Below are 13,829 nucleotides of genomic sequence, written 5' to 3' on the forward strand. Positions count from 1 at the left end.
ATTTTTTACATGCTTAGTTAAGCCTCTGATTTTCTAGCTCATTGAGCCATTCCACTTCACTCTCTTGAGTTTCCTGCCCTGATGGCTCAGTTCAGGACAACACTATGCTAATACTTAAGTCTTCAAGGCCAAACTTCTCAGATTTTAATGAGTATCTTCATCAACGGGGAACACGGTTGTGATTCAGTTTCTAATTCAGATTTGGGGTAGAGACTTGAGATTCATCATTTCTCACCAACTCCCAGGTAAGGTCACTGAGCCCTACGGTATCAATCCATGGATTTGGATCTGGAAGCAGGAAGGTTTTAAAGGAGATATTGCCCCATTCTTCTTCATTAAATAAAAACACATTATGTAAAATATACACAATCAAGAGAGACTAAAATAATTTTTTAAAATTTATTAACAAAATATTTACAACATGAACAGTTCAATTACTGTTTGCTTTTAAAAAGTTCACTTCTACATAACAGATCCATATTATATAAAACATTTACCAAGTGTAAATATAGAAGAATCCCACCTGTGGTCCATTTGTGCTATCTCCCATCTGCAAGAGAAATCTAAAACATTATTTAAATTAAGTATTTACATATTTTTGTGTTGTCATTTGTAATTGCACCACCACCACTAAATGGTTCACAAGAATGGAATAATGCTAGAAACACAAACTTGCAAAAAAAAGTGCATTTCAGGCAACCTTAGCTATTGGCTTTTTTTAGACAGGTAGCCACAGTCCATATGGACTTTTCTTCTTATCTATTTTTGGGGATCCTGAAGAATTCTCTTCAGCAGTAGCTTTAACTGATTTCTGAAGCATAGGCTTTGCTACAGAATTCTGAAAAAGAACAAATTCTTAAGTCAGCTTCCCAAACACATACATTATATATTTAAAATATCATTTTAAAGAATACATTAAATAAAAGACACCAACCAAGTGCAAAGCCATGGACCTCACTTGCAACTTGATTCCATCAAACTGTAAAGCCAAGACACTAGTGGGGGAAATTAGATACGTGCAAGGCATACTGCAATAGGGAGATATTAAGATAGTTTTGAAATTTTATTAAGCCTTTAGCTGATTATTCTAATCACAGGATACTCTGAGATTTTATTTTAAAATATTGCAACAATCAAAAAGGACAAAGGGAACAGTTAAAAGGGGAAAACACTGAAACTGAGAATGTGCATATTAGAGTAGGAACCTATTGGTCACTTGTGAGGACCACACAAAAAAAGTATTAAAAATTCTATTTAGTGGCTTAGTAGGCCTCATATCATCACAAGTAAGCTAACAAAAATAAAGCCCCCTAACATAAATACATTCCAAGTCTAGCTTTTGAGTGATCAATGCTTAGATATACTTACGTTAGAGCTAAAAGCGATGCTTTTTTGCTGATAAGACTTTTCACTGGCATTTTTTATTCCATCTTCTGTTAACTTGTCCGATAGCTAGACAGATAAAAGAAAGTAAATTTTAGAAGTCATACCCTTGTAGGTATAAAAAGCGGTCTAATTGTATTATAAATTTACTTGTAGAGACACAAATCAAGTTTGATCTAACCAGTCAAACTAAAATAACATAGTACTTTTGTTAAGTTTTTCCCATAACAAAATTGATTCAATGATTTAAGACACTATTCTCCATAAAGCAGTATTGTATATATCCCTGTGATATAAATTCACGTAACTGTGAAAAATCATACCAAAAAATACCTAGCTTCAAAAGAACTAAGACATTTGCCCATCCAGTTGGGTACCTAATCACCTGAAAAATCAACTCTTCTTTGTTCACCACTAATGCTTAGGCAAACCCACATCTGGGTCTGCATGATAGGAGATAACCCATCAGTTCCTATGTTAACTGAATGTATCAATCCCTAATTATCTTAAACCTTTAAAGCTATGCATTTTATGCTGCACATTTCTGGAGAATTATAATAAACTTATCTGCAAATGAAGCAGGCCTCTTCTTCTGTAATCTCTCAAAATATCTGGAATATATTGCATATATTATGAAAGGGACATCTGTATCAGACGCCCCACCATTACAAAGTACACTTTCATTTAAAAATTGTCTTTAGTATCTTATCCAAATAGTGCTTGCCCCAAATTCTAGCATGCATCGGAATCTACCAACAAAAAACTAAGCTTTCGGTGTGTCCACATAGACTTCAAATTAGTTTAACCTCTGATGCTTTTGCGCATGTATCAATTACCAACAGACTTTCTTCATCAATGTCTGGAGACCACATTCATGATTTCTATAAGACAGAAATAAAGCAGATAAACTATACTGTATGTTGAGTACAGAATCTGTGGGAACATAACCCTGCAAAGGAAAATTACACTCTGTAAAAAACTAGCTAGAAAAACTTGGTAACTACACAGAAATCACCAAAGTACCAGCTACAATTATGGAAGTAATCACGATTATGTCAACTGAAAATAAAGGTCATTAGTCTCCCACTTTCATGGGAAAGACCCTATCTAATATTGTCAGATCTGTTATTTTAAATTATATCTAGCTAGCCATTCCAAGAAACAGTCTAGGGTAAATGAAATAAAAATGGATAATCAGCTCTTTCTGGTAAGTAGTCTTCTGAAGATCTTATTTATTTTAATACTAAGTTTAAAGATGAAGTTTGAAGATTACTGTTTTTAAAATAAACTTAAAATACTTACCTCAGACTTTGCACCATTATTCAGTACAGCTGTTTCCTGGTTTCTTTCTTTAGATACAGGAACACTTCTGAGACTAGCTGGCAAGTCAAAGTTGGCTGTTCCTAATGCTTTCGCTGCATTGGCTTTGGCTATTTCTAACAACTCCATTCGATCTACAAAAGGAAACACAAAATGTTCATTTATCCGATAGCATTTCTCCAAAAAAATTCAAAATCACAAAGTGTTTTTACACTAGTAATATAAAGATATTTAAACAGTATCTCCACGTATAAAATATACTTCTATTTACGGAAAGAGAATTCTACCTCTCTTGTTTAGCAATGTAAGCATCTCTCAATAATCAAAGCTTGGTCAATAAATCAGTAGCATTTTGAGAGCTGGTCCACCCAGAACTGCCCTCCACCGACCCATTTAACAAGCGCGGTGTTAAGCCCTAGGGGGGAAAAAAAGTTGTCCATTTTAAAACTGGGCGCCAAAAAAAAAATAAAAACACAAAACTGGGCGCCAACCATACCGGAGTTTTAACTATTAACCCGCTGGGGTCCTTCCTCTTTCCCCGAAGGCCTCTCCAACGACTCACCTTTCTCGCTCAAACGAAAGGGGGTTGGGCTCCGCGACCTGCTCCGGGATCGCCCCCTCCAGCTTCTGCGCTCCTCGGGGTAGACGGTGCGGCCGAAGCCGTAGTAGCGGCGGCCTCGCCCGATGGCGTAGGCCCTCCGGTAATACAAACGGCAGCGGGAGCGGCTGCGAGACCGGTAGGACCTCCGGGTGGAGCCTGAGTGCCTCTCCCGGTACCGGCGGCTGCGGGAACGCGAGTGGCTCCGCGAGTAGGAGCGCGAGTAGCGCCGGTACCTCCTCTGATGGCGCCTTCGGGAGCGAGACCTGGAGCGGCTCCTCCGCCCGGGCGGGCTGCGGCTCCGCGACCACGACCGGCTCGAGACGCTGGAACGGGACGGAGAGCGGCTCCCGGAGGCCGACGATGGTCGGCTGCACGGGCCCGACCTCAAGGACGAGGGCGAGGCCTTGGGCGGCGAACTCGGCCACAGGTCGTTCATGTAGCTGGACATCTCGGCCGGCAGCTAACCTTTCTACGAATACCCCTTCCCAAAAACTCAGTTCCTAAAAACAAACGAGAAAAAAAAACAAAAGTTAAGTTCCGGAAGTGAGTCCCGAAGGCGGCCCCGGGTCGAGGAGAAAACTAGCATCCTGGCTTCCAGGCAGCGGCGCCGCCTGCGGCCGGCCTTCCCGCCCTGCCACCTTCCTTCCCCCACCCGCGGGGCTCACAGAGGCCCGGGTATACACACGTCTTGAGGTACTCGCGGGGGCAACCCGTCACCAGAAGACCCGCCACAAGCGGTCGACGCCTCACTCAATGAGAGAAAGGTCCAATGCACGCCTTCCTGCAGAAGCTAAGGACGAAGAGGTTTTCACTATTCTTGCCCAAACGAAGACTCACAAGCTCCACGTCCGACGTGCTGACACGATTTGAACAGAGCGACAGCAGACGCGTCTAAAAACACCATGAGCTGGCGGTCGGCGCCTGCGCAGAGACGTTGCGTGGTGGGCGTGGCTCTTCTCGTCCAACTGCCGCTCTTCTCTCTGCCCCTCCAGCCCCACCCTCCGCCTCGCCCATTGGCCTCTGGGATGCGCATGCGCGCCCAAGCAAGGAAGGCGGGCGCGGACACGCATTCGCTCCATCCGGTTATCAGCCTCTGGCTGTTTGCGTTTTCGGCTCTAAGTGGGGGAAAATGAGGCAGCAGCGCGCGGGTTACACTAGTTGCTGGGGCTTTATGCCCGGCCAATGTTGACTGGGACGTGGTCTCCTCTTCTGGGAAGCTGCAGGCTCGGGGTGTGCCTCCCGGGACCCTTATTGGTCACTTCCTCCTGACCGGTGTCCGGAAGGTGGGCCGCCCTCTTGAGACGTCACAGAAAGCGTGTCATGGCGTGCTTTATATTAGAAAATGTGTCTTGGCTAGGAAAAGTAAGAAAGGTAAAGACAGAATGCAGAGACAGTCATCAGTTTAGTTCAGTTCAGTCGCTCAGTCGTGTCCGACTCTTTGCGACCCCAAGGATTGCATAGCTGACCTTTAATTTACTGAAGGTTCAGAATGAAGTCTGAGATAATTCAAATTATTATTTTGGTGCTACGGATTAAACACTGATGACTTTTATTTCCAAGGATGTATAAGTAGGGTACATGTTAGACATCAGTTCAGTTCAGTCGCTCAGTCGTGTCCGACTTGCAACCCCTTAGATTGCAGCACACCAGGCGTCCCTGTCCATCACCAACTCCTGAAGTCCACTCAAAGTCATTTCCATTCAGTCGGGGATGCCATCCATCCATCTCATCTTCTGTCGTCCCCTTCTCCACCCACCTTCAATCTTTCCCAGTATCAGGGTCTTTTCCAATGAGTCAACTCTTTGCATCAGGTGGCCAAAGTATTGGAGCTTCAGCTTCAGCATATTCAGGACTGATCTTTGGGTGGACTGGTTGGGTCTCCTCGCAGTCCAAGGGACTCTCAAGAGTCTTCTCCAACAACACAGTTTAAAAGCATCAATTCTTTGGCTCTCCACTTTCTTTATAGCCCAACTCTCGCATACATACATGACTACTAGAAAAACCATAGCTTTGATGAGACGGACCTTTGTTGGCAAAGGAATGTCTCTGCTTTTTACTATGGTGTATAGGTTAGTCATAGCTTTCCTTTCAAGGAGTAAGCGTCTTCATTTCATGGCTGCAGTCACCATCTGTGGTGATTTTGGAACCCCAGAAAATAAAAGTCAGCCACTGTTTCCCCATCTATTTGCCATAAAGTGATGGGACCAGATGCCATGATCTTAGTTTTCTGAATGTTGAACTTTAAGCCAACTTTTTCACTCTCCTCTTTCACTTTCATCAAGAGGCTCTTTAGTTCTTCTTCACTTTCTGCCATAAGAGTGGTATCATCTGCATATCTGAGGTTATTGATATTTCTCCTGGCAATCTTGATTCCAGCTTGAGCTTCATCCAGTCCAGCATTTCTCATCATGTACTCTGCATATAAGTTAATTAAGTAGGGTGACAATATACAGCCTTGACATACTCCTTTCCCTATTTGGAACCAGTCTGTTGTTCCATGTCCAGTTCTAACTGTTGCTTCCTGACCTGCATACAGATTTCTCAAGAGGCAGGTTAGGTGGTCTGGTATTCCCATCTCTTTAAGATTTTTCCACAGTTTATTGTGATCCATAGTCAAAGGCTTTAGCATAGTCAGTAAAGCAGAAATAGATGTTTTTCTGGAACTCTTGCTTTTTCTTTTTTTTTTTTTTTAAAAACCAAAAAAGGAAACGACACATTTAATTTAAAGGCAGAAACCTAGAAATTGTCCAAAAAAAAACAGTGGAGCAAATCAATTCCTGAAAAAGCTCTGTATCACGGCGATCACATTTATTTGAAGGGTTGGAGAAAAATAAAAATGCCGTTTAGCTGAAGAACTTGTGAGTTATCTACAAATCAACTTATGTCAGGAGTGGAAGAATTCTTGGTTATTTCTTAGTATCAGGATGTACATCGGTCTCTCTTTTGAATATCTTCCACATTCAAAGACGCAATCACACAGTATAGCCCATCTTCTACACAGGATAAATTCTCTGTTTCAGCCAACTCTCAATGGCGGGGCAACTAGCACAACGCCATCTCCCCGTACAAAGAGCATCGGAATGTTCCGTTTTGTTGATTTATATATCTCTTCATATGTTTCTTCATCAATTTCTATAGTTGTCACAGTTTCTTCCACGTCTCCCAATATCATATTTAAATGCTGATCATAAGCATGTAACCTGCCTCGAAGCTCTCTGTCATTTCTCATCTTCACGTAGATGCACTCGTCCAGGCTGAGCCAGATGAGATCCAGGGGCTCTTCCACAGTGTTGGTCATTTGTTGCTGGTCCACGTCGTCCGCCATCTTTCAAACCCTGCGCTCTTTCCCGCCTCTCCAACTCTTGCTTTTTCGATGATCCAACGGATATTGGCAATTTGATCTCTGGTTCCTCTGCCTTTTCAAAAACCGGCTTGAACATCTGGAAGTTCATGGTTCATGTATTGTTGAAACCTGGCTTGGAGAATTTTGAGCATTACTTTACTAGCGCTTGAGATGAGTGCAGTTGTGTGGCAGTTTGAGCATTCTTTGGCATTGGCTTTCTTTGGGATGGAATGAAAACTGACCTTTTCCAGTCCTGTGGCCACTGCTGAGTTTTCCAAATTTGTTGGCATATTGAGTGCAACAGACTGACCCAGACTTGCCTGTGAGTGTCCAGGATTCTACAGTGGAGGCGTGGGTCGGCGATGGCCTCCTCCAGGGTTGGGGGGCACTGAGTGTAGAAGTACATGCTCGGGATGTTTTGAAGGAGGTCACCATTATCTTCGTTACCTCCACCATAGTTTGACCCCAGGTAAATAGGGAGGGAACACAGCTCTACTCATCAGTGGAAAATTGGATTAAAGATTTACTGAGCACAGCCCCGTCCATCAGAACAAGACCCAGTTTCCCCCTCAGTCAGTCTCTCCCATCAGGAAGCTTCCATAAGCCTCTTATCCTTCTCTATCAGAGGCCAGACAGACTGAAAACCACAATCACAGAAAACTAACCAATCTAATCACATGGACCACAGCCTTGTCTAGCTCAATGAAACTATGAGCCATGCCGCGTAGGGCCACCCAAGACGGACAGGTCATGGTAGAGAGTTCTGACAAAATGTGGTCCACTGGAGAAGGGACTGGCAAATCACTTCAGTATTCTTGCCTTGAGAACCCCATGAACAGTATGAAAAGGCAAAAAGATAGGACACTGAAAGATGGAACTCCCCAGGTTGGTAGGTGCCCAATATGCTACTGGAGATCAGTGGAGAAATAACTCCAGAAAGAATGAAGAGACAGAGCCAAAGCAAAAACGACACCCATTTGTGGATATGACTGGTGATGGAAGCAAGGTCTGATGCTGAAAAGAGCAATATTACATAGGAACCTGGAATGTTGGGTCCATGAATCAAGGCAAATTGGAAGTGATGAAACAGGAGATAGCAAGAGTGAACGTCGACATTTTAGGAATCAGCGAACTAAAATGAACTGGAATGGGTGAATTTAACTCAGATGACCATTTAAGGCGTACTAATTGTTATTAATAAGGACTTCCCTGTAGCTCAAGTGGTAAAGAAGCTGCCTGCAATGCAGGAGACCAGGGTTCAGTCCCTGGGTCAGGGAGATCCTCTGGAGAAGGGAGTGGCAATCCATTCCAGTATTCTTGCCTGGAGAATTCCATGGACAGGGAAGCCTGGTGGTCTACAGTTCATTGAGTCACAGAGTCAGATACGACTGAGTCACACACACACACATTGTTAATAAACATGACAGATGCCTTAAAATAAGTTTTCATCCAGTGAATTTACCACTTCTGTAAGGAGAAGTATTAATAGTTCTGTTAGCTGCTTTGCAATTCAAATGTGAAATTTTTACAAAGGCCACTCTTTTTGGAGGGAAGATGCAAAATCACATCCTGGATTATATAGGGTAGCCCAATCTAATCAGAGGAGAGATTCAAAGCAAGAGAAAAATTCCACCCTCCATTGCTGCTTCTGAAATGTTTGGAACATCTGCAAGGACTCAGAGAGATCTGTGGGAACTAAGGATGGCTCCCTGCTGACAGCACCAAGGAAACAGAGCTCTTAGTCCTACAGTCTCAGAACTGAATTCCTCCAATACCTGACTGAGCAAGATGTTGGGGATTTGCCCCTAGGTCTCCTGAAAGAATGCACTGGCAGCCCTGCTAACACCTTGACTTTAGATCAGAGACCCATCTCACAGAACTGTTAATAAACTGGGGTTGGTTAAGACACTATTAAGACTTTATTTTCTTGGACTCCAAAAATCACTGCAGATGGTGACTGCAGCCATGAAATTAAGAGACGCTTGCTCCTTGGAAGAAAAACTGTGATTGCCTAAGCAGAATATTAAAAAGCAGACATCACTTTGCCAACAGAGGTCTATATAGTCCAAGCTATGTTTTTTCCAGTAGTCATGTATGGATGTGAGAGTTGGACCATAATGAAGTCTGAGCACTGAAGAATTGATGCTTTTGAACTGTGGTGTTGGAGAAGACTCTTGACAAGAGTCCCTTGTTGTGCAAGGAGATCCAACCAGTCCATCCTGAAGGAAATCAGTCCTGAATATTCATTGGAAGGACTGTTGCTGAAGCTCCAATACTTTGGCCACCTGATGCAAAGAGCCAACTCATTAGAAAAGACCCTGTTGCTGGGAAAGAATGAAGGCAGGAGGAAAAGAGGACAACAAGATGAGACGGTTGGATGGCATTGCTGACTCAGTGGAATGAGTCTGAGCAAGCCCCAGGAGATGGTGAAGGACAGGGAAGCCTGGAGGGCTGCAGTCCCTGGGGTCGCAAAGAGTCGGGCATGACTGAGCGACTGGACAGCAACAGCAAGAAGACACTAAGTGTGTGGCAGTTTGTTACCGAAGCAGTAGAAAATGAGTACATTCACTAAAGTTTTCTAGCTTTTATCCATGCACATCTTACACTTAACTTGCCAAGTGTATTCTAACATACTTTGATGATATTTGTGGGTCCTGAATAGGATCCTTTTTGTTAAGTGTTCACTTTGTTTCATGTGTTTGAAAGGTACACAACATCTAGCTGAGTTAGGTGAATAACACCTAGGTCAGTTTTTACACCCAGCATTAAAGATTTTTTTTCCTTTAATAGGTAAATTCAACCTATTTACATTTATCAGAGTAACTGCATTATTGACCTTATCTCTTCCATTTGGGGCCTATTGTTTATTTTACTTTGCCTTTTTCACTTTTTCCTATTTATTTTGCCAACCTGATCAAGTCTCTCTTCCTCACACTGTTCATGTAGAGGTTCTGCAGTGTTTCATTATACCATTAATGATTTAATAGTTATCTTTTTCTCCCTGTGAAAGATATTTAAACCCCATCTCTCCTTCCACAAACATTTATAGAATGTTTATTATATTAGACGCTATTGGATATGTTCAGAAAAATTTAGTACCAAAATTAAATTTTTTCATTAATTTTAATAACAACTAATTTTGTAACAAGCAAGGAAATCCAAAGATCTATAATGTAAAAGCTAATAACACATTTCCTGTAAGTATGGAACTCTATAAAAGAGGGTCCTAGTCTTTTCTCCATAAATTAGAAAAAATGTTAACATATTCAAACTCTCTCAAATACAATATGCTATTTTTTGTGAATATGGTCTCTTTCTAGACAAACTGATTTGAAATTTGCTTTTATAATCAGTATCCTTTAAGATAAACCATATAGATCTAATTTATTTCTAATCAGCTATCTAATATTCCATAGTCTAGAAGGACCAGAAATTAATCTATGCCTTATTCATGGACATTCATGTTGTATCCAGTTTTTCCACCACTAAAAACTATGCCTTGGACCCAAAGTCAGATTCCAAAAATGTCAGAGCAGTTGCAGAGCAGAGCTTCTCCACTGAATCCTAATAATGGCTTCAAGGTCAACAGAGCCATGTCCAGCATACAACCTGATTGCAATGAAAACCCTAGCACTACTCAAAGGATTACTTCCAAAATACCTGCGGTAGTAGCTCAGCGGGTAGGCTTAGCTCTCTCAGACAGAGACAGGATAAGACGAGCTTGCAACCATGGATCTCATCTAGAGGGTGAGAATTGTAAAGAGGAAAAAGGAGCTCTGAGTAATCCTGACACAGAAGACATACTCATTTATCTTAGAAATGAGATGAGACATCTCTGTTATTAGAGCTGCTTTAGAACCATTATCTATAGTTAAGGCAGTTAACACAAAGATCAATAAACTCCAGTCTGATGTGACATTCCTGTCTTCCAGGATCTCCCAAAGAACTCCTGCCACTGGTTCATACATTACCCCATGTGAGCTCTCTGTTAATTGCCAGTGATTACTGAGCTGCATATAACTAGGCTGTTATTCCCACTATTCCTCCCAGTGACTGTTTCTTGAATTGGTAATTCTGGCATGGAAATACCAGTCTTTAGGGCTATTTAGGAGACACCCCTTGATGTAGCAACTTAACACTTCTGTTGCCTCCTGTGAGAATGTTACCTGCAGTATCACCGTGGATGCTGACCACCGTGGCCCTATTGTAGCCACCATCAAGAGGTGTTAGGAAGTCTCCTGTACATGTTATTTGGCTTTGAGGTTAGGGCCAGGAAAAGCAAGCGAATAGCACACAGATCCAGTGTCATTCCCTATAACCCGGAAAGTTATCATTCCTGGTGGTGTCATTACAAGATAAGGGCTGACCTGTGCCTCTGCCTAACTAAGAATGTGGCATTTGTGTCCATGCCTAATGGCCACCGCTATTGCTCCTTTGAGGACTGTTCTGCTCTGCACAGAAGAGAACTCCTCAGTGCACACTTCTGCTCAGCAGAGTGCTGTTCCTGAATCAGATGAGCTGTCTCGGCCATACCCACCTGAACATCAGGGGAACCGTAGCTAACCCATGTCTGTGGACTATGTTACAAGGCCTGCACAAAGAATCTGACTTCAGTAAAGGCATGGTCAGAGGCAGTGTAGTAACGAGAATGCCAACAGGTCAAGAATAGAAAAAGGAGAAATACTGCACAAGGCTACTATATAGATACTGTAAGAGATTTCCTTTTCACACATTACATGTCTTACAATCTAGTCTGTGTCCTCAAGGACTCCCTCAAGTCCTTCACAGCCTTTATTGACCATATTCAAGTTTTTGCAGCTTTGGTTCAACAATAACATAATCACAGATATTGTCTCACAAGGCCCAGCACTTGTCTTGCCCTATGTAAAGATGATCTATTCTGTCCTCAGCCTAACAACAGGTGACCTTCATTTCAAGGTATAAAGCAGTGCAACTGTGATGTTTTACCAACAGAACCGGATCTTATACAGCAAATTGCCTCCAAATAGGCAAAGGACCACATATCAGCCGATTGGGCCAACTATGCTCAGAGAAGCTAGGACTGGCCACTGCCCCATATTCAACAACCATTTCACCAAACCCTATTAATGAATAAGTCTTTACTGGGAGACTTCCACTGGGACCTTATAGCAAGCTTTCATGTGCTGGATACTTTGTATTATGCAACTGGACCTAAATCTGAATTCTCTGGAATCTTCTGTGAATCTTATGATGAGTCTACCTACTTGAATATTTCTTCACGACACACTAGATTACTTTCACTTCCTTTCCTCAACCCACCAGCCTGGCTTTGTAGGATAGTATACATTACAATGCTTGCAACTTCATTAGGAGCTGGGATCACACTTTGAGCCACTTTAAGTACTGGTACTTTTAATGTTATATGATAAAGTCTCGAAAGTGGGATTTCTGGATTAAAAATTCTGTGTAATTTAATATATCATCATTCTGTGTGATTTAATATATTGCTGTATAGTTTTCCAAAAAGCAACAATGTCTGAAAGAAACCCTTTCTGATCCCCCAGACCTGTTAATTTTCCCCATTATAGGCTTATCCTGTTTTCCTGTGCCTCATATTTGTAGCACTTCTCACAATTGTAATAAAATTTTAATTCATTTTGTAATGTGTCATTTTCCTGCTAGAATATAAACTACATAAGTACAGGCTTGTTTCCACTATATCCCAATATTCCAGACACCAGATTGCACATGGAAAGCACTCAGTTGATGTTTACTGAATAAACAAATGAAATAGCCTCTCAAATAAATCTTGAAGGGCAGGCAGAGGGAAAAGAGAGTGAGTATGTGTTTGTTCATTTATGTATGTATCTATGTATTCTTTGGCCACGCTGCAGCTGTGGGATCTTTGTTCCCCAACTGGACCGAACCCAGGCCCATGGCAATGAAAGCACAACGTCCTAACCACCGGACCACTAGGGAACTCCCAGGAAAGGAAGGGAATTTTTTTTTTTTTTGCTGTGCCACATGGCATGCAGGATCCTGGTTTCCCTAGTTCCCCAGGTTTCAACCAGGGATTGAAAACACACACACACACACACACACACACACACACACACACACACACACACCGTATGGGGTCTTAACCACTGGACTGCCAGGAAGTACCAGGAACATTTTATTTTTTTATTTTTTTACCAGGAACATTTTAGACATGAACAAAGTTCTTAGCAAAATGTTGGAAACAGAATTGCCCATTTTGTAATCTGGGGACAGAAAATAAACCAGCATGTCTAGAGCAGAGAGTTTGTGGTGGGGAATTCCGGAAGATAAAGCTGGAGATATAGATTTAGGGTACGTTATGGGGAATCATGAATGTGAAAATTGTCAAGCAACAGGGGCCTAGTTTGTCAGAAACAGGTAGATTGAGGAGGGTCAGAAGATATTAAAGATCTGAAGAGGAAGAAGAAGGTCCAATGTAATCTTTTACGTTGAAATGACTAGATAGAGTAGGACAGCTAGGTATTACTTGAAATTAGTGAACATGAGTTCAAAAGGAGACCAGTTAGTATTTATTACTTTTTTTCTCCAACATCTGATCTCTTACCATAGAGGTTTTCAGTATTTAAATGAATGAAAAATAAAGTGAGTTAATATTGAATTTATGTCGCGTGCCCAAAGAGAAATGCTTTGTGCCAGAATTTTTTTTTTTGGGGGGGGGGGTCGCGGAGAGCCGTGCCTAGAGGCATGTGGGATCTTAGTTCCCTGACCAGGAATTGAACCCGGCCTCAGCAATGAATGTGACAACTCCTAAACACTGGACGGCCAAGGAATTCCCAAGGCAGATATACTTTTATTTGAACCATTTATTTTAGAGAACTAGGTCCTATGGAGCACTGCATAAAGTTAGCATGGATAATGAGAGAATATTATGAAATTTATAAAATAAAAAGCTCAAACATTAATAAGTTTAATAAACTATATAAAGTCTTTCCGGCAGAACTTCTACTTTTTCTTTTTTAACAGTAAATATGTTCTCATAGAGACTGCTTGTCACATCCACAATTATGTGCTTCATGAAATTTTAGCTAGGATACACTACTAGTCTCAAGACTTTTATACTTCCCTTTTTGAAGTCTATTTGGTGTTTCGGCAGAATTATCACCCCTATAAGCCTGGCAGTACTTGTGATTGGACTTTGAG

The 13,829-nt window shown here is 41.8% G+C and overlaps 2 protein-coding genes across 8 annotated transcripts; both read right to left on the reverse strand.

Annotated features, from left to right (window-relative positions):
* Positions 1–385: 385 nt before the first annotated feature.
* On the reverse strand, positions 386–4,228 carry RSRP1 (arginine and serine rich protein 1). 7 transcript variants are annotated; one of them, XR_009693794.1, is made up of 6 exons: positions 3,990–4,201; positions 3,266–3,804; positions 2,686–2,837; positions 2,220–2,264; positions 1,369–1,994; positions 774–838 (listed from the first exon to the last, which is right to left on the reverse strand). XR_009693794.1 is itself a non-coding variant. In XM_061148237.1 (5 exons), the coding sequence occupies exons 2-5, from the start codon at positions 3,750–3,752 to the stop codon at positions 719–721; spliced, it is 843 nt and encodes a 280-aa protein (XP_061004220.1). In that variant the 5' UTR covers positions 3,753–3,804; positions 4,142–4,228; the 3' UTR covers positions 386–718. The 7 variants fall into 7 exon arrangements, 3 of the variants coding, with proteins under 3 accessions (XP_061004220.1, XP_061004218.1, XP_061004219.1); XR_009693796.1 differs by having other exon boundaries at positions 820–838; positions 1,369–1,452; XM_061148237.1 differs by lacking the exon at positions 2,220–2,264 and having other exon boundaries at positions 386–838; positions 1,369–1,452; positions 4,142–4,228.
* Positions 4,229–5,992: 1,764 nt separating this feature from the next.
* On the reverse strand, positions 5,993–6,629 carry LOC133060353 (U6 snRNA-associated Sm-like protein LSm3). The gene has a single exon (XM_061147836.1). It carries the CDS (start codon positions 6,627–6,629, stop codon positions 6,321–6,323), a length of 309 nt encoding a protein of 102 aa, XP_061003819.1. The 3' UTR covers positions 5,993–6,320.
* Positions 6,630–13,829: the final 7,200 nt, after the last annotated feature.

Source organism: Dama dama, chromosome 8 (genome assembly GCF_033118175.1).
Source record: "Dama dama isolate Ldn47 chromosome 8, ASM3311817v1, whole genome shotgun sequence".
In the NCBI taxonomy this organism is placed as follows: domain Eukaryota; kingdom Metazoa; phylum Chordata; class Mammalia; order Artiodactyla; family Cervidae; genus Dama; species Dama dama.

What these genes read in the sequence shown, in the direction of transcription:
- RSRP1 (XM_061148237.1), bottom strand. Translation starts at nt 3,752, where the DNA reads ATGTCCAGCTACATGAACGACCTGTGGCCGAGTTCGCCGCCCAAGGCC. An exon ending in ATAATGGTGCAAAGTCTGAG is followed by an intron (nt 1,453 to 2,685) that starts GTAAGTATTTTA and finishes TTATCTGTCTAG; the next exon opens with CTATCGGACAAGTTAACAGA. An exon ending in GCATCGCTTTTAGCTCTAAC is followed by an intron (nt 839 to 1,368) that starts GTAAGTATATCT and finishes GTTCTTTTTCAG; the next exon opens with AATTCTGTAGCAAAGCCTAT.
- LOC133060353 (XM_061147836.1), bottom strand. Translation starts at nt 6,629, where the DNA reads ATGGCGGACGACGTGGACCAGCAACAAATGACCAACACTGTGGAAGAG.